General features: G+C 47.0%; 1 protein-coding gene across 1 annotated transcript; it reads left to right on the top strand.

The window, feature by feature from the left end:
- The first annotated feature begins 9920 nt into the window (after positions 1 to 9920).
- Positions 9921 to 15297, top strand: LOC135522399 (complement C3). Its single transcript, XM_064948607.1, has one exon. It carries the CDS (start codon positions 9946 to 9948, stop codon positions 14938 to 14940), a length of 4995 nt encoding a protein of 1664 aa, XP_064804679.1. The 5' UTR covers positions 9921 to 9945; the 3' UTR covers positions 14941 to 15297.
- The last annotated feature ends 5807 nt before the right edge of the window (positions 15298 to 21104 follow it).

Genomic DNA, 21104 nt, shown 5'->3' with positions numbered 1-21104 from the left:
CTGGCACTGGTGGTACTGGGCCGAGGACACGCACAGGAAGCCTGGTGCGGGGAGCTGCCACCGGAGGGCTGGTGTGTGGAGGTGGCACAGGATGGGCTAGACCGTGAAGGCGTACTGGAGATCTTGAGAGCAGTGCTGGCACAGGACGTGCAAGGCTAGGGAGGTGCACAGGAGTCCTGGTGCGTGAGGCTGGCACCAACTTCACCAGCCGACTAACACGCACCTCAGGACGAGTATGGAGCGCTGACCCAGGTGCCATCAAATCCCCAACATGCTCCGTCGGGCGAATTCCATGCAAAAAGCACCAACACAGCAACTCCCTAATTACTCTCTCCTCCAATTTCCCCATTAACTCCTTCACAGTCTCTGCTTCGCTCACCTCCAACACCGGCTTTGGTTCTGGTCTCCACCTTGGCTCCTCACGATAAATAGGGAGAGTTGGCTCAGGTCTGACTCCTGACTCTGCCACACTCTCCCTGAGCAACCCCCCCAATAAATTTTTGGGGCTGACTCTCGGGCTTCCATCAGCCAACCGTGCTTCCCTACGTCATACCGGCGCCTCTCCACCGGCTGCCTCTGCACTCTCTCCGCCTCCACCTGTTCCCATGGGAGGCGATCTCTTCCAGCCAGTATCTCCTCCCAAGTGTAACAACCCTCTGCCATCCAAAATGTCTTCCCATGTCCATTCCTCCTTTTTTGCTGCTCCTGCTGTTGCTTTTGCCTGTCACCACGCCGCTTGGTCCTGTTGTGGTGGGTGATTCTGTAACGGCTTTCGTCTGGTGAAGGAGAGTCGGACCAAAGTGCAGCGTGGTATTCTTGATACATGTTTAATGACGATGAAAAACGAATAATACAAAAACAACAAACGGAACGTGAAAACCTATACAGCCAATCTTTTTTTTAAATAAAAAATAATTTATTACCTTCAATACCATTCATTCTTTACAATTCATAATTTTCATACATACTCCAATAATGGTATTTTAATTTAACTAAACAAAAACCCCAAACAAAACCTCAGGGGAGCATCTTCCCTCCCCGTCACCCTACAAAATACCTTTCCCTATCTCCCCATCCCTAATCTATCCCCTTACAAATCTAAATGACACCCAGCCCTAAACCCCCCTTCCACCTCTCCTGAGCAGCATGCTGCCCCCACTTCCTCTCCTCCCTCTTCATCCTCCCCCTCAAATCTCCTTCCACCCTCCTCACTATCCCTTCCACCCCCCAATCTCTCCCTGTCTTCACCATGTTCTGCCTGGCTTCCCACAGCCCCCGTTTAAAGAGACTCATGAGAAGCCAGAGCAGAAACCTGTCCCTATCCGTCCCTCTCGCTCTCCCTACACCTCTCTCTAACCTGGCCCACATCAATACAAAATCCCCCCTTACCAAACCTAACAACACCCGTGCCCTAGCCCATACTACTCCGGCAAAGGCACAGTCCCAAAAGACATGGGGCACAGTCTCCTCCCTGCCACAAGAGGATCTTGGACAGGTGGGGGATTGCACCAAACTATACCGGTACATGATGGAACGTACCGGCAAGCACTTATGGAGGCTCAACCAATTCAGGTCCTTGAGCCTGTTGTCCAGACCCCGCGCCTGCACTCCCTCCCAGACCACTTCCGAGATGCCCACTACAGGCGCCGGACTCCCTGCCTTTCTGATCTCCTCGTACAGGTGCCTGTGATCTAAACCTACTCGGGCAACTTCAACCTCAGGGTGCGCACGCAGCCACTTGGCCGCATGACCAAAGTGCCACGGCAGCTGTTCCGCCCGAGGACCCGTGTTAGACCACACCATTACGCTTCTCGCCTGATACGAGAAGACCACCCGCAGGAGGTAACCGTACAGGTGTATCACTGGATGAGCAAGCTCCGTTAACAAGAAAGAAACAAAAATTGCGTCCAGCTTGAGGGGGAAATGTGGTACCCCCCCGAAAAATTTGACGGAAGACTTTGCATGGTTCAGAACCGCTCCCGACGCTCGGGTGAAATGCCCAAAGATGGCAAGGGACCTTGTCAGACACGAGTCCTTGCACAGCAGCAAGGAAGTGTCGTCGGCGTACTGCGTCACCTTAACACGCAGCCCACCACTTCCAGGGATCAACAAGCCTTCCACCCCTGTGTCTGCCCTAATGGCAGCCCCCAGAGGCTCCATGTACAGAACGAAGAGGAGAGCCGAGAGTGGGCACCCCTGCCTGACCCCAGACGAGAGGTCAAAAACATCACCCAAGTGACTATTTACACTAACTCGGCACCCCGCTCCGACATATAATGTACGAATCCATCCTATGAACTTCTCCCCAAATCCTAATCGACCTAACACTGAATAAAAAGGATCTATTCACGCGATCAAAGGCTTTCGCCTGATCTAGCGCTGCTACCATTGAAGGCAGTCCTCTATCTTCAACCCAAGCGATGGAGTCCCTGATTAACTGTAGGTTCCATCTAATAGAGTGGCCCTCTACCACGCACGTCTGATCCTCATGGACGACGTAGGGAAGGGCTGTGCGCAACCAGGCTGCTAAAACCTTTTCAAGTAGCTTGTAATCTACACACAGCATGGTCAACGGCCGCCAGTTGCCAAGGTCTGTTACTTCCCCCTTCTTATATAAAAGTGACAGCACACCAACAGCCATTGATCCCCCCGGGACCCCCGTCTCAAGGATGGCCTTCAAGACTTCGAGGACCACTGGTCCAAGTATACCCCAAAACTTGAGATAAAACTCAGCCGGCAGCCCATCCATCCCAGGCACCTTCCCTTTTCCCATCCTCCTAAGAGCGTTCTCAACCTCTTCTAGTGAGATCTGGGCCTCCATCACTTCTCTAATGTCCTCCGGCAACCGCCTGGACAAGTGTTCTAAAAACACATTTCCCTGCTCTACATCTATTTCCCATCAGTTGTCACCCTGACCATATCCTCTGGTTCTCTAACTATACTACCATTTTCTTCCCTAACACCATGCATTACCTTCCTACTCTATCTGGCCCTAACCGACTTAAAGAACATAGCAGAACAAGTCTCATTGTGTTCTAGAAAGCCACTATGTGCACGCTCCAGGAAAGCTCGAGCCTTCCGCTCCTGCAACTCCCTGAGCTGCGCCTTTAGGGTTGCGGATCCCTCCCAGTCAAACGACCCGCCGAGGTTGCCTGGCACGTACTCGAGTTCAATTAACCTTTGGATACGATCCACCTCCCTCCTCTCCTCCCTTTTTTTCCTCTTGCAATACCCTATTATAAAAGCCCTAATCCTCACCTTAACTAATTCCCACCACTCTAACACCCCCTCGCACATGGACCGGAGGCCTTCAAGCCTCCAAAAGAAACCAAAAAACCCATCAACAAAAGCCTGCTCCTCCAGCACATCCCGATCTAACTTCCAGTACCCCCTACCAAAGAGGCAGACTGGCGACCCCACCTGCAGGAGCACCCCGTCGTGATCCGAAAAGAAAACAGGCAACAGCCGCCCAAACAACTTACCCAAAGACCTGGGTACAAAAAACCCCCCTGGGGTTGCGCCATGTAGGCCCGGCCATTTTCGGAGTAGTGTGCAGGCCACCATCAACCAAACCATGGCAAGCCATTAGCCCGGTGATGGCGCTTGCACTGCTATCCCCCCCTATTCCTAAATCTGTATTAGTCCCCCCCTATCACTAATTTCCTATTTGTGACACACAGGGGCGCCAGACAGTCCACCATCTCCCTCCTGTCTGCCACCACCTGTGGCCCATACACCACCACTAATCTAAATTTACAATCCCTTATCGTGACATCAACCCCTATAACCCTCCCCTGCATCACCACAAAAGAACCCTCCACTTTTACCTCCGTGCCCACACAAAATCCCTACCCCCAATGAGTGCACCCCCCCAATACCCCAAACCGACTCCCCTTTGTCCAACTCCCTCTTAAACCTACTAACATCCCCTCCATCCCCCAGGTGAACCTCCTGTAAAACATCAAACCCCACACCCTCCAAATAACTAAAAACCACCCTCCTCTTAACAAAATCCCTTACACCCCTTACATTTAAACTAACAAAAGTAAAATTAGACCCCTTGAAAGAATAAAATAAAAACATGTAATACACTCAAATACTAAACCCAGACAGAAAAAAACAAAAAACAGGAGACTCACCCGATGCTCCCCTGCTCCATATCTACCGGTGATAACACCATCCGTACTCCCGACGTCTCTGCCTCCATCTCGCCAACCCAGGATGCAGGAATTGTGTTTGGCTCCGGGGTGCCCTGCACCCTGGGTCTACACCCACACCCCTCCCCCTCCCCAGCGCTGCAGCTAGTTTGGAAAAAAATAGGGGAGGCTGAGTCCCCAAGCAAAAAACTCCCCACCTCCTCCTGTACCCAGTCCTGGGTCTTGTTAGGTGTGTCCCCACCCAACATAAGTTGAGGGCCTGGGGAATACAGCAGCAACACAGAGGTTTCTCCCACCCCCATCACTCTCTTGCCATCCCCTCTCTCTCACTGTCGGCCAATCGCACCCTCCTCTTCACTCTCTTCTTTGGTGATGGCCGCAGTGGAGAGATACCACCCCCCCCCCACCAGCTCCTCCACCATACCCCTCTCTTCCACCAGGGCACTTTCCCCCCACTCCACTTGCTCTTCCACCGTCTCCTTCTCCACCATCCCTCCCTCACTTTCTTCTCTCTTGTGCTCCTCCACTCGGTTGCCTTCTTCCGCCGCTTTTCCTGGTTCTCCTACTCCAGTGCCTTCCGTTTCCTTCTCTCTTCCATCCTCCGCTTCTTGCTCCTCCTCCTTCCTTGCCGCCTTCCCCTCTGGACCTGTACTCTGGTCATGAGGCATGCTTCCTTCCCCTCCTCTTCTTCCCCTGCTCCTGCTCCCCAGCCGCAGACGCGTATGACCTCTGACGAGCCGGGCACCCCCGCCACAGGTGTGCTGACGAGCCACACCCGTGGCACGTCTTAGGCTTGTCACAATCCTTCGCCTCGTGCTCCCCAGATCCACAAAATCTGCATTTTCTTGTGCTGCACGAGGCGAAGATGTGGCCGTAGGCCATACAGCGCCTGCAAAATGGGGGCTGACGTGCATTCAACAACGTCCCCCTGTCAGCCCCTAGGGAGAACATAGCAGGAGGATGGAGGTAGCCACCATGTCCCTTTGGGTCCTCCCTGAGGAGGGCCTGGAAGCCTCTCCTCCCATTCCAAAGCCCAAGGGAGTCTTTGAGGTGCCTTGTTGAGGAGACATTATCCATGTATCTCCCCAGAAAGGCCCTCACCTCTTCGTCCTTAACGTATGGGTTGTTGACAGTTACAACCCTAAAGTTGTTCCTCGCTTGTTATTTCATAGTGGCTCATCGGCCTCTCACCTCCCACTACTCTTGCTCTTCTCAGAATATCATCATGTTTCTCCTCTGTATTTAGTGCCACGTTGTATGCTCCCTCCAACGAGTTGCCTTGGAAGCAAAACACGTCCTTCACCGTCAGCTTTAGAATCCCCATCAAGATTGTCCTTCCAAAAGTTTCCCATCCTAAAGTCTCCAACTCCTTTTCCTTCCAAGCAAACCGAATCGTGTTGGCCAGCCCAATCCCAGGGACCGACCGTGTTGATGGATTTTGCACCATCTCCGCAAGGAGAATGGCGCACCCGGCTCACGTTCTCTTCCAAAACAAGGAAAAAAGGAAAAACCAAAGTGACTGAGCCTATACTGGTGCAAAGTAACACAGAGACAGAAACAATCACCCACGAAATACTCAAAGAATATGGCTGCCTAAATATGGTTCCCAATCAGAGACAACGATAATCACCTGACTCTGATTGAGAACCGCCTCAGGCAGTCATAGACTATGCTATACACCCCCAAGACAAAACACACCACAAAAAACCCATGTCACACCCTGGCCTGACCAAATAAATGCAGACAAACACAAAATACTTCGACCAGGGCGTGACAGATATATTGGAACTAGTTGATATAAGGAGGATTAAATATCCTGACCTACGGAGATATACATGGCGGAGGCTCTATATTAGCAAGTCGTATTGACTACTTTCTTATGTCATTCTCGTTGGCAACAAAAGTTTAAAAAGTGTTGATAGTGGACAGAATGTGGTCGTCGGACCATCAAATAATTGGCATATACATTACTCTTACAGAATTCCACGTGGGCAAGGATGTTGTAATTTTAATCAGGACAGAATATTTTATAACTGACGTTTTCAGACATAACGAACTGGGCCATTTTTTTATTTGCCTTTAGAGGCCATGAAATTCACTACTCATCTTTAAAACAAGAGCAATTTAGGTCAAAATAATTCAGAATTAAAAATTGAAATAGAGGGACTAACAGTACAGATAGATAGCAATAAAAACTGTACCACAGAGGCACAGAATACGTTAGATGAAAAACAAAAAGAAATGGAGGTACTTACTCAAGAAAGATCAAATGTAAAATATTATAAAAAATAAAGTAAACTGGATAGAATGTGGGGGAAAATGCACCAAATGATTTTTTAATCTTCAACATAGAGAAGCGAACAACATTTCCTTCCCATTAATAATGCAAAATCAGAAAAGTATAACTTTTGTGAAACAGCACAGCTGAAAAAAAACTTGGAAATGGATCAAAGAAAATGCATGGTGTTCAGAGATAGATGGGAAGGGTTCAGTGGAGCTGAAGGGTGTGACTAAAAATAACAAGATAACTCATGTAAAATATACTGTGTCCATAAAATGTTTATAGGCTCAAAACAATTGTGAAACAGCATAGCTGAAAAATATATGTCAAATCAAAACTGGATGGTCTTCAGAGATAGATGGGAGGGGTTGAGAGTAGAGGAAGGATGGGACTAAAAGACTCACAGACCATGAGAAACAAGATTCTATGGTCTGATGAAATCAAGATTGCACTCTTTGGCCTGAATGCCAGGCGTCACGTCTGGACGAAACTTGGCACCATCCCTACGGTGATGCATGGGGGTGGAAGCATCATGCAGTGGGGATGTTTTTCAGCGGCAGTGACTGGCAGACTAGTCAGGATCGAGGGAAAGGTGAAGGCAGCAAACTACAGGCATATCCTTGATGAAAACCTGCTCCAGAGCACTCAGAACCTCAGACGGGGGCGAAGGTTCACCTTCCAACAGGACAATAACCTTAAGCACACAGCTAAGACAACGCATGAGTGGCTTCGGGACAAGTCTCTGAATGTCCTTGAGTGGCCCAGCCAGAGCCTGGACTTGAACCCGATCAAACATCTCTGGCGGATCTGGAAGAGTCTGGATGACTGGCGGATCTGGAAGAGTCTGGATGATTGGCGGATCTGGAGGAGTCTGGCTGACTGGCGGATCTGGAAGAGTCTAGCTGACTGGCGGATCCTGGCAGACTGACGGCTCTGGCTGCTCCATGCTGACTGGCAGCTCTGGCTGCTTCATGCTGACCGGCGGCTCTGGCTGCTCCATGCTGACTGGCGGCTCTGGCTGCTCCATGCAGATTGACAGCTCTGGCAGCTTCTTGCAGACTGGCAGCTCTGGCTGCTCCATGCAGACTGGCAGCACTGGCAGCTCCTTGCAGACTGACTGCTCCTTGCAGACTGACTGCTCCTTGCAGACTGGCAGCTCCTTGAAGACTGGCATCTACTTGCAGACTGGCAGCTCCATGCAGACCTGCAGCTCCATGCAGACTGGCAGCTCCGGCTGCTCCATGCAGACTGACAGCTCTGGCTGTTCCATGAAGACTGGCAGCTCTGACTGCTCCATGCAGGCTGGCAGCTCTGGCTGCGCTAAACAGGCAGGAGACTCTGGCAACGCTGTAGAGGCGGAAGGCTCTGGCAGCGCTAAACAGGCGGTAGACTCCAGCAGCGCAGGAGAGGAGGAAGGCTCTGGCTGCGCTGAACAGGCGGGAGACTCCGGCAGCGCAGGAGAGGAGGAAGGCTCCGGCAGCGCTGGAGAGGCGAGGCGCACTGTAGGCCTGATGCGTGGTGCTGGCACTGGTGGTACTGGGCCGAGGACACACACAGGAAGCCTGGTGCGGGGAGCTGCCATCGGAGGGCTGGTGTGTGGAGGTGGCACAGGATGGGCTAGACCGTGAAGGCGTACTGGAGATCTTGAGAGCAGTGCTGGCACAGGACATGCAAGGCTAGGGAGGTGCACAGGAGGCCTGGTGCGTGAGGCTGGCACCAACTTCACCAGCCAACTAACACGCACCTCAGGACGAGTATGGAGCGCTGACCCAGGTGCCATCAAATCCCCGACACGCTCCGTTGGGCGAATTCCATGCAAAAAGCACCAACATAGCAACTCCCTCATTACTCTCTCCTCCAATTTCCCCATTAACTCCTTCACAGTCTCTGTTTTGCCCACCTCCAACACCGGCTCTGGTTTTGGTCTCCTCCTTGGCTCCTCACAATAAACAGGGAGAGTGGGCTCAGGTCTGACTCCTGACTCTGCCACAATCTCCCTGAGCCCCCCCCCCAATAACTTTTTGGGGCTGACTCTCGGGCTTCCATCAGCTTCGCGTGCTGCCTACTCATACCGGCGCCTCTCCACTTTCGGCGCCTCTCCACTTTCTCCGCCTCCAGTTCTTCCTTGGGGAGGCGATATAGTCCAAGGCTGAGCCCAGGGTCCTTCTCTGTCTAATTCGTCCTCCCATGTCCATTCCTTTTTTTGTTGCTCCTGCTGTTGCTTTTGCCTGTTACCACGCCGCTTGGTCCTGCAGTGGTGGGTGATTCTGTCACGGCTTTCGTTGTGGGAAGGAGGAGCGGACCAAAATGCAGCGTGGTTGTTATTCATTTTATTATAATAAAGAAACTATACACGATAAACTAACAAAATAACAAACGTGCGAAAACCTAAACAGCCCTATCTGGTGCAAAACACAGAGACAGGAACAATCACCCACAAACACACAGTGAAACCCAGGCTACCTAAATATGGTTCCCAATCAGAGACAATGACTAACACCTGCCCCTGATTGAGAACCATATCAGGCCAAACACAGAAATAGACAAACAAGACATCCAACATAGAATGTCCACTCAGATCACACCCTGACCAACCAAAACATAAACATACAAAGTAAACTATGGCCAGGGCGTGACACCGCATCAGCCTATGGCGGCCTTATCAATCTGCAGTGAAAGGTGGCCGAGCTACAGTGGTGTTTGTCAGACACTGAGACATCTCAAAAATCGGTCTTCTCACAAAAATGTCTGTAGCGTCCAAACAGTTTGGCCTACAAACTAAGATGATCCCTCTATGGAAAGATGAGACTCTCATGAACACGATGGTTTTGTGGCTACCCAATGTATCCCCTAGAATTTTAAGAAATGGGCTATAGTAGTAATGGCCAAATTCAATATTCAAATAGTGTGTGTGTTTGTGTGTGTGTGTGTGTGTGTGTGTGTGTGTGTGTGTGTGTGTGTGTGTGTGTGTGTGTGTGTGTGTGTGTGTGTGTGTGTGTGTGTGTGTGTGTGTGTGTGTGTGCTGAGACCCGAGCTCTCCTTGGCATTTAGGGTGTTTCTGTTGTTTTGACAGTGACTGTATCATGCCTGACAAGTTGCCCTGTCTTGAAACCAGATCTGAACTAATGGAGTTAGTTAGCTTCGGCTTTGATAATAGCACGTCCATGTCCATTTTCTGGTTAATATCATCACTTTTTTGCCATTTTGTATCATTAAGTTGTTTATTTCAGTGGTTAAATGTAAATCAGATTAGTTCCACAGGTCGAGTACATTTCCAACCTGTATATCTCTCTGATAGATTTTGAGCTGTTTGTTTTGCTTAACAGTGGACTTTCCAACTCCTCTTATCAAGCCGGCTGGTTTCCCAACTCTACTGCTGGGAAGTAACGCACCCCACGGGGGATTCACCCCTGAAACTCCTCCCACAGAATGAGCTAATCCTAGACAGGATAAAAGGCAGGGTTGTAAAGGGAAGGCACTATTACACACAGAGAATCAGCAGTGGAGATGTGGGTCGGCAACTTGCTGTGTCTGGCCGCTCTGGCTGTAGCCCTCTCCTTACCTACCTTATCTGATGGAGCTGCACTACAAGTGTTGTCAGCTCCTAACCTGCTGCGTGTGGGTAGTAATGAGAACATCTTTGTGGAATCTCAGGACCATGCAGGAGGTCCCCTGAATGTTAAGATCATGGTGAAGAACCACCCTACGCAGAGCAAAGAGCTAGTCTCTAAATCAGTGGTTCTGGATCAAGCAAACAATTTTCAGGCTATGACACAACTGGTCATCCCAGAAGGGGACCACTTTGTGGATGACCCCAAGCAGAAGCAGTATGTGGTCCTGCAGGCCCAATTCCCTGACCGCCTCCTGGAGAAGGTTGTCCTGGTCTCCTTCCAGTCTGGATACATCTTCATCCAGACTGACAAGACCATTTACACTCCGGCCAGCACCGTCCACTACAGAGTGTTCTCTATGACTCCTGGCCTGGAGCCTCTGACCAGGGAGATATTTGAGGACCAGGAGGTCGCCAAGAACAAAGAGATTGCAGTCTCTGTGGAGATCATGACTCCTGAAAACATCACCATCTTCAGGGAGATCGTCAACCCAGACAAGGGAGTCAAATCTGGACAGTTCAAACTCCCTGACATTGTCAGTTTCGGGACATGGCATGTAGTCACGAGGTTCCAGAGCACACCTCAAAAGACCTTCTCATCTGAATTTGAGGTCAAGGAGTATGTTCTGCCCAGCTTCGAGGTTAGTCTGACCCCAGCTAAAGCCTTCTTCTACGTCGATGACAATGACCTGACTGTTGACATCACTGCCAGGTATCTATACGGTAAGGAAGTGACAGGGACAGGCTATGTGGTGTTTGGTGTCATCACAACAGATAACGAGAAAAAGAGTTTCCCTGCCTCTCTGCAGAGAGTAGAGATCAGAGAAGGTAAAGGAGTGGCTCGTCTGAAAAAGGAACACATCACACAGACTTTCCCCAAAATCCATGATCTGGTCAAACAGTCCATCTTCGTATCAGTCAGTGTGTTAACAGAGGGTGGGGGTGAAATGGTAGAGGCAGAGAAGAGAGGGATCCAGATTGTCACTTCGCCATACACCATCCTCTTCAAGAGAACGCCCAAATACTTCAAACCTGGCATGCCCTTTGACGTCTCTGTTTACATTACGAATCCTGACAACTCTCCAGCAAGTGGAGTGGAGGTTGAGGTGACTCCAGATAATGCTAAAGGGGTGACCAGGGCCAACGGTTTTGCAAAAATACCACTTAACACTGTGGCATCAGCCACAGAGCTGGTAATCACTGTGAAGACCAAGGACCCGGCGATCCCCGACAACAGACAGGCGAAGGCCACCATGAAGGCTCTCCCCTACAGAACTTCCACCGGCAACTTTCTCCATGTCGGGGTTGACTCTAATGAGCTGAAGATAGGAGACCCCATTAAGATTGATCTGAACCTGGGACCCACCCCCATACAAAACCATGACCTTACATACATGTTCCTGAGTAGAGGTCAGCTGGTGAAAGTGGGCCGATTTAAAAGACAGGGCAACGCGCTGGTGACACTGTCAGTGCCTGTCTCCAAGGAGCTGCTTCCGTCGTTCCGCATCGTAGCGTACTACCATGTGGGAGCAGCTGACCTGGTGGCAGACTCTGTCTGGGTTGACATCAAGGTCTCCTGCATGGGCTCACTGAAAGTGACATCGACCAGGCCCAAGGCATCCTATGAGCCTCGTAAGGCTTTCAGTCTGACCATCACTGGAGACCCGGGAGCCAAAGTAGGACTGGTGGCTGTAGACAAGGGAGTCTACGTTCTCAACAGCAAACACCGTCTCACACAGACCAAGATCTGGGAGACCATAGAGAAGCATGATACAGGCTGTACAGCTGGAGGGGGAGCAGACAATATGGGGGTGTTCTACGATGCTGGTCTGGTATTTGAGACCAACACTGCTAAAGGGACTGGAATCAGAACAGACCCGAGCTGTCCTGTTAGTTCTAGGCGGAGACGAGCAGTGACCATCAGTGACGTCATCACTAGTATGACCAGTAAGTACAATGGTCTGGCCAAGGAGTGTTGTGTGGACGGGATGAGGGACAACACCATGGGATATACCTGTGACAGACGGGCCAAGTACATCTCAGATGGGGACGTCTGCGTAAAAGCCTTCCTTGTCTGCTGCACTGAGATGGCCTCCAAGAAGATAGAATCCAAACAGGATGCACTGCTGCTCTCACGCAGTGAAGAGGAGGATGATGATGCGTACATGCGGTCTGAAGACATTGTGTCTCGTAGTCAGTTCCCTGAAAGCTGGATGTGGGAGGACACCAATCTTCCTGAATGCCCTGCCCAAAACAAGCACTGTGAGTCCACATCTGTAATAAGGAACAACTTCTTAAAGGATTCCATCACCACCTGGCAAATAACAGCCATCAGCCTGTCTAAAACTCATGGCATCTGTGTGGCAGATCCGTTTGAGATGATAGTTCTAAAGGAGTTCTTCATCGACCTCAAGCTGCCCTACTCAGCCGTCCGCAATGAACAGCTGGAGGTCAAAGCAATCCTCCACAACTACAGCGAAGACCCCATCATTGTGCGTGTGGAGCTGATGGAGAATGGTGAGGTGTGCAGCTCGGCAAGCAAGAAGGGTAAGTACAGGCAGGAAGTGAACATGGACCCCATGTCCACCCGGGTTGTCCCCTATGTCATCATCCCTATGAAGCTGGGCTTGCACTCCATTGAGGTCAAGGCATCTGTGAAAAACTCCGGCAGCAATGACGGGGTGAAGAGGGATCTGCGCGTTGTGGCTGAGGGAGTGCTGGTCAAGAAGGAAACCAACGTACTCCTGAACCCGGTTAAACATGGTGGTGAGCAGACGTCACACATACCTAGTGGAGTGCCCCGAAACCAGGTGCCAAACTCTGATGCTGACACACTGATCAGTGTGACAGCTGGAGAGCAGACCAGTGTGCTGGTGGAGCAGGCCATCAGTGGAGACTCTCTGGGCAGTCTGATAGTTCAGCCAATCGGGTGTGGGGAACAGAACATGATCTACATGACCCTGCCTGTCATTGCTACACACTACTTGGACAACACAAAAAAGTGGGAGGATATTGGCCTGGACAAACGGAACACAGCCATCAAGTACATCAACATTGGTTACCAACGTCAGCTGGCCTATCGCAAAGAAGATGGCTCCTACGCTGCCTGGGTCAGCAGACAGAGCAGCACCTGGCTGACAGCATACGTGGTGAAGGTGTTTGCCATGTCCAGTTCATTAATCAGTGTTCAGGAAAATGTGCTCTGTACTGCTGTCAAGTGGCTGATCCTGAACACACAACAGCCAGATGGCATCTTCAATGAGTTTGCTCCTGTCATTCATGCAGAGATGACGGGTAACGTGAGGGGATCAGACAATGACGCCTCCATGACAGCTTTTGTTCTCATCGCCATGCAGGAAGCAAGCTCAGTGTGTGAGCAGTCTGTCAACAGCCTACCAGGCAGTATGGTTAAGGCAGTAGCGTACCTCGAGAAGCGTCTGCCCCACCTGACTAACCCTTATGCTGTAGCTATGACCTCCTATGCTCTGGCCAATGCTGCAAAACTCAACAAGGAGACCCTACTGAAGTTCGCCTCTCCACAGCTGGACCACTGGCCAGTCCCTGGTGGTCACCAGTACACGCTGGAGGCCACGTCGTACGCCCTGCTTGCCCTGGTCAAGGTGAAGGCCTTCGAAGAGGCCGGCCCCATAGTCAGGTGGCTCAACAAGCAGAAGAAGGTGGGAGGGGGATACGGATCCACACAGTCCACCATCATGGTGTTCCAGGCTGTGGCTGAGTATTGGAGCCACGTGAAGGACCTGAAAGACTTTGACTTGAACATCAACCTAGAGGTGGCCGGCAGGGCATCAGCCACCAAGTGGTCCATCAACAACAAGAACCAGTTCCACACTCGTACAGACAAGGTCAACTCCATAGACAAGGACTTGACTGTAAAAGCCTCAGGAAATGGCGAGGCGACATTGTCGGTGGTGACATTGTACTATGCCCTGCCAGAGGAAAAGGACAGTGACTGTGAAAGCTTTGACCTCTCTGTCACCCTCACTAAGATGGACAAAACAAGTCACGAGGATGCCAAGGAGTCATTTATGCTGACTATTGAGGTGTTGTATAAGAACTCAGAGAGAGATGCAACCATGTCTATTCTGGACATCGGCTTGCTGACCGGCTTCATTGTGGACACAGACGATCTGAATCAGTTGTCGAAGGGTAGGGAGCGCTACATAGAGAAGTTTGAGATGGACAAAGTTCTGTCTGAAAGAGGATCTCTCATCCTATATCTGGACAGGGTGTCTCATAAGTTAGAAGACAGAATATCCTTTAAGATCCACAGAGTGCAGGAAGTGGGAGTTCTTCAGCCAGCTGCCGTCTCTGTATATGAATACTACGACCAGAAGCACTGTGTGAAGTTCTACCACCCACAGAGGGAAGGTGGTACTCTGAGTAGACTGTGTCTTGGAGATGTGTGCACGTGTGCGGAGGAGAGCTGCAGTATGCAGAAGAAAGGTGAGCCAGATGTCCAACGCATAGACAAAGCTTGCGGCGCGGGACTGGATTACGTTTACAAAGCCACGGTGGTGGACTCGAAGCTGACCACACACACAGATACTTACACCGTGAAGATCGATTTGGTCATCAAGCCAGGTACTGACGAGGGAGTGGAGGGGAAGAGTCGTGACTTCATGGGACTGGCTTACTGTAGAGAAGCTCTGGGTCTAATGCAGGGGAAAACATACATGATTATGGGGAAGTCTGAAGACCTGCACAGGGTGGAGGATAAAGGACTGTTGCAGTACAAGTATGTCTTAGGTGAACAGACATGGATAGAGTACTGGCCCTCACAACAAGAGTGCACATCCAGAGACTACAGAGAAGTCTGTCTGGGCATTGATGAGTTCATCAACCAGATCACAACCTTCGGCTGCCCTGTTTAGTTTCTCTTCTTGCTTTGTTAAATGTACATTTTTGTAACATTGCAATCCAGGTTGCATGCCCTGTCATAACTCATTGTAACCTATAGAGTGTATGGAGATGAGTTTGCCCACTTGGAATATATTCTGTTAGAAATTGACCAGTAAATTATGTACACCGTGCATAAATCATTTTTTCTTTAAAGTTAACATGATGATGACGACTGCAAATGGCACATTTATACATTTAGTGTACCATTTGCAGTTGTCATTGATTACTATGACATGGTCACATTTCTATGGCTTTATTTTAGCACTAAAATGACCCTGCCTGTTGTAATAAGCATGAAGGAAATGCATTAAAAAACATATTAACTCTAATTCCTTTGTGTGCATATCACCAGTCATTATGGGGATGCAATTGTTTATTGGTTTTAAACACTAAAAAAAAGACATTTAAGTTTAAGGTTGAGTGGGATGGTAGCTATTTCTGTTCACTATTTGAGCACCAAAATGTCCAAATATCTCATTCCTGTCCATATGGCAAGTCAGTCAGAGTACTATATATCTTTCAGCACTTCATCATTGTTTTTACCAAATGCGATCAGGATTAGCAAACATTTTCTCCTGCCCCATGTGGCACTAAGCAAATAAGATGTACTGTATACAAATCAGTCAGGGTAATAGACACTTTCATCACTGCTTTAACTGATGTGGAAACTTGTTTATAGAAACAAGATCAGTTATAATCAGGGGTTAATATATTATGAGCAAGGTTTTGACATTAGGGGTGAAACAAGGGACACTGACCCTTACCAGGAGGAAGTGTGTCTCTGTCATTGAGCTTTTGTTTTACAGACATGTCATCATGGGAGATATGTAGTATGTATTTTAGCAAACAGTTGTAGTGGGATCACACACACACAGACACACACACACGAGTGCACACACACACACACACACACACACACACACACACACACACACACACACACACACACTGACGCAGAACCTTTCATGTAAGCCTTGGGGAAGACACAGCTCGAGGTCTCTGAGTGTTTGAAGGACATTTCAGTCTCAATCAGTGAATATGAAAGACAAAAATATCAATAATCACCCCACATTAACCATAGCCCAACATCCTCACTCTCTTTCTGAACCCAGATGACAAAGCCTGGTGCTAACATGCGTCCCTTGTCGTGATCTTGTCAACATTCTGATTGTGTCCACATTTTTTGACAGGTGTAGACAATCAAAATACATATTGTGAACTAATTGTATTCAGATCTTTCTCACCCCTTCCGGAGGAAGTCAGGCATGTATTGAATTGTTTGTATTATTTTTTGGACCTTTATTTAACTAGGCAAGTCAGTTATTAAGAACAAATTCTTATTTATAGTGACGGCCTACACTGCATTGTATCTGGACATCTTACAAGTGTGCAGATCTGGTTGGTCAAACAATTTAACTCATCAATATACTGTAGCAAAAGTTAAATGAGTGCCTAAGCATGCCATTATTTTGAAACAATAAATCTCTTTAATTTTATTTATTTAACGAGGCAAGTCAGTTAAAAACAAATTCTTATTTTCAATGATGGCCTCGGATGTCTGCCTTGTTCAGGGGCAGAAGAAGTGATTTTTTGACCTTGTCAGCTCAGGGATTTGATCTTGCAACTTTTGGTTACAACTCCAACACTCTAACCACTAGGCTACCTGCCCATGGGAAGGACCAGGAAATCTGGTCACAATGCTGAGAGAATGGACAGATAACACATTGGAATAGTCTTTATTATTTTAATAAACCAAACACAATGGTAAATCTAAGAGCATGTAATATTGCTACAGGTTCAAGGTTGTGTCAAAAATATTTTTGCTATTTTCCCTATCACAAATATTGGCTCACTTGCTGAAGTTGGCACAAAACAGCTAGGTTTTGATGAATTAACAAGTTGTGGGTGTGTCGAGGCTTGGCCCCTCACTGGCCAATCAGAACATGCTCCATTGCTAAATATGTGGTTGCTTGAGGTTGTGTATTTACAGTTTTTTTATGTATTACCATGGAATCATCTCCGATTCTAATGTTAGTCCATTATAGTGTGTTAAATTGCTTACATAAACAAAATAATAAACTATAGACCTATCCTATCTTTGCCAAATAGGCTAACTAGAACCAGTTTGCACATTGTTCTAAGTAATTGCATGGGCTCAATCTCATTAACATTGAGATAGGGGCTAGGCCTACTGTAAACTGCATTATGGTTGAGCATGGACATGCCAAACATTGTCAATTCTATGACAGGGTAGCCTTGTGGTTAGAACATTGGGCTTGTAACTGAAAGGTTGCAAGTTTGAATCCCCGAGCCGACAAGGCACAAACCTGTTGTTCGGCCCCTGAACAAGGCAGTTATGTCCCACTGTTCCTAGGCTGTCATTGAACATACGGATTTGTTCTTAACTGACTTGCCTAGTTAAATAAAGATGAAATATAAGTAGGCAAGATTAAGTTAATTACTGATGAGGCCTAAAAAGAGAAAAAAATATTCTAATCAAAACTAAAACAAATTGTTTTAAAATGGTACGTTTGAATCAATGTCCTTGTTTCAACATCATAGCTTGAGTAAAATAACATACAGTACCAGTCAAAAGTTTGGACACACCTACTATTTCAAGGGTTTTTCTTTATTTTTTACTATTTTCTACATTGTAGAATAATAGTGAAACATCAAACTGTTAAGTAACACATATGGAACCATGGAGTAGGCAAAAAAGTGTTCAACAAATCTAAATATATTTTAGATTTGAGGTTCCATATTAGCCACCCTTTTCAGCTGTTTGAAGCTGCTGTTCAAAACAGAAAGTTAAAAACAAAACTTAAGCACAGGAAGCATAAAAATAGCGCACATATAACAGATCTACTGCTTCTTAGAATTGCTTTCAATGAGAATGACAGATCTATGACTCATATTTCAAAGTGGATTTGTTCACATATTAAGTTACATAATGCATTCCCCCCCAAAAAATGTGTCTATTAATGAACCCCAGCGTTAATAATGTAAAATTAGCAGAATATATACAGTGGGGCAAAAAAGTATTTCGTCAGCCACCAATTGTGCAAGTTCTCCCACTTAAAAAGATGAGAGAGGCCTCTAATTTTCATCATAGGTATACTTCAACTATGACAGACAAAATGAGAAAAAAAATCCAGAAAATCACATTATAGGATTTTTAATGAATTTATTTGCATATTATGGTGGAAAATAAGTATTTGGTCAATAACAAAAGTTTATCTCAATACTTTGTTATATACCCTTTGTTGGAGGTCAAATGTTTTCTGTAAGTCTTCACAAGGTTTTCACACACTGTTGCTGGTTTTTGGACCATTCCTCCATGCAGATCTCCTCTAGAGCAGTGATGTTTTGGGGCTGTTGCTGGGCAACACGGATTTTCAACTCCCTCCAAAGATTTTCTATGGGGTTGAGATCTGGAGACTGGCTAGGCCACTCCAGGACCTTGAAATGCTTCTTACGAAGCCACTCCTTCGTTGCCCGGGCGGTGTGTTTGGGATCATTGTCATGCTGAAAGACCCAGCCACATTTCATCTTCAATGCCCTTGCTGATGGAAGGAGGTTTTCACTCAAAATCTCACGATACATGGCCCCATTCATTCTTTCCTTTACACGGATCAGTCATCCTGGTCCCTTTGCAGAAAAACAGCCCCAAAGCATGATGTTTCCACCCCCATGCTTCACAGCAGGTATGGTGTTCTTTGGATGCAACTCAGCATTCTTTGTCCTCCAAACACGACGAGTTGAGTTTTTACCAACAAGTTGTATTTTGGTTTCATCTGACCATATGACATTCTCACAATCTTCTTCTGGATCATCCAAATGCTCTCTAGCAAACTCCAGACGGGCCTGGACATGTACTGGCTTACGCAGGAAAACACGTCTGGCACTGCAGGATTTGAGTCTCTGGCGGCGTAGTGTGTTACTGATGGTAGGCTTTGTTACTTTGGTCCCAGCTCTCTGCAGGTCATTCACCAGGTCCCCCCGTGTGGTTCTGGGAATTTTGCTCACCATTCTTGTGATCATTTTGACACCATGGGGTGAGATCTTGGTTGGAGCCCCAGATCGAGGGAGATTATCAGTGGTCTTGTATGTCTTCCATTTCCTAATAATTGCTCCCACAGTTGATTTCTTCAAACCAAGCTGCTTACCTATTGTAGATTCAGTATTCCCAGCCTGGTGCAGGTCTACAATTTTGTTTCTGGTGTCCTTTGACAGCTCTTTGGTCTTGGCCATAGTGGAGTTTGGAGTGTGACTGTTAGAGGTTGTGGACAGGTCTTTTATACTGATAACAAGTTCAAACAGGTGCCATTAATACAGGTAACGAGTGGAGGACAGAGGAGCCTCTTAAAGAAGAAGTTACAGGTTTATGAGAGACAGAAATCTTGCTTATTTGTAGGTGTCCAAATACTTATTTTCCACCATAATTTGCAAATAAATTCATTAAAAATCCTACAATGTGATTTTCTGGATTTTTTTTCTCTCATTTTGTCTGTCATAGTTGAAGTGAACCTATGATGAAAATTACAGACCTCTCATCTTTTTAAGTGGGAGAACTTGCACAATTGGTGGCTGACTAAATACTTTTTTGCCCTATTGTAATATATATATATATAAGTGTATATGTAGGAATGTTTATGTATGCATATATATGTATGTATGTATGTATGTATGTATGTATGTATGTATGTATGTATGTATGTATGTATGTATGTATGTATTTAGCCAAATAATACATGGGGGATTGGAAATGATGCAGACAATTACATTGATGGAAGCAACAATCTTTCTGCAATATTAATTCTAATCCACCCCTTTATAAAAAAAAATAATTAAAGAGGGTTAAGTTAGTGGGACATTTTGGAAGCAATTGAGAACATCTGTGTTGTTGATCTTAGCACTTATTGATGGTTTAAAGATGCACTATGCAGAAATCGCTCCTTCATCTCCTTGTTGCTAAAATTGTAATAGTTTGCCTAATTTGAGTTTGTGACAATACAAAGCATAGCGTAGAGAATCATTGAGAATCATACATAATGCATCCCCCAAAAATGGTGTCTATTAATGAACCCAAGAGTCAATCTAAGCAGCATAATAAAGTTATCAAAATCAAAATCTGTCAGTTTAAACTAGAGATATCTGCATTAAATGCGTCTCAATCCACCGCATCGCCTATGGCGGCCTTACCCATCTGCGGTGGAAGGTGGCCGAGCTAGAGTGGTTTGTCGGACCCTGAGACATCCCAAAAATCGGTCTTCTCACAAAAATGGAACGTCCAAACAGTTTGGCCTACAAACTAAGATGATCAGTCGATGATCAGTCTATGGAAAGATGAGACTCTAATGAACACAATGGTTTTGTGGCTACCCAATAAAAGGGGTTAAAAATGTATCCCCTAGAATTTTAAGAAATGGGCTATAGTAGTAATGGCCAAATTCAATATTTAATCAAATAATATATTTTTAAAACAGACTATATCTTAAGGGATCATAAAATTTCAGAGCTATATAATAAAGCTCAGGATATAAAATTGTTTTAATTTCTTTACACATATAGGTACAGAACTACAGAACATCATTATAGTTGTGTGTGTGTGTGTGTGTGTGTGTGTGTGTGTGTGTGTGTGTGTGTGTGTGTGTGTGTGTGTGTGTGTGTGTGTGTGTGTGTGTGTGTGTGTGTGTGTGTGTGTGTGTGTGTGTGTGTGTGTGTGTGTGTGTGTGTGTGTGTGTGTACGTGCTGACTCATGATGAGATGCACCAAGCTCTCCTTGGCATTTAGGGTGTTTCTGTTTTTTTGACAGTGACTTGTCTTGAAACCAGATCTGAACTAATGGAGTTAGTTAGCTTTGGCTTTGATAAGAGCACGTCCATGTCCATTTGCTGATAAATAATATAACTTTTTTTCTGACATTTTGTATTATGAAGTTGTTTGTTTCAGTGGTTAAATATAATTTTGCTTAACAGTGGACTTTCCAACTACTCTTATCAAGCCGGCTGGTTTCCCAACTCTACTGCTGGGAAGTAACGCACCCCACGGGGGATTCACCCCTGAAACTCCTCCCACAGAAAGCACTAACCCTAGGCAGGATAAAAGCCAGGGTTGGAGAGGGAAGACACTATTA

The sequence above is a fragment of the Oncorhynchus masou genome, chromosome 30 (genome assembly GCF_036934945.1).
Source record: "Oncorhynchus masou masou isolate Uvic2021 chromosome 30, UVic_Omas_1.1, whole genome shotgun sequence".
Lineage (NCBI taxonomy): Eukaryota > Metazoa > Chordata > Actinopteri > Salmoniformes > Salmonidae > Oncorhynchus > Oncorhynchus masou.
Note: the sequence above shows the minus strand (reverse complement) of the source record. Positions and strands in the feature narration are given on the sequence as shown.

Bases quoted from the DNA above. Each gene is read 5' to 3' on its own strand.
- LOC135522399 (XM_064948607.1), top strand. From the start codon at position 9,946: ATGTGGGTCGGCAACTTGCTGTGTCTGGCCGCTCTGGCTGTAGCCCTC.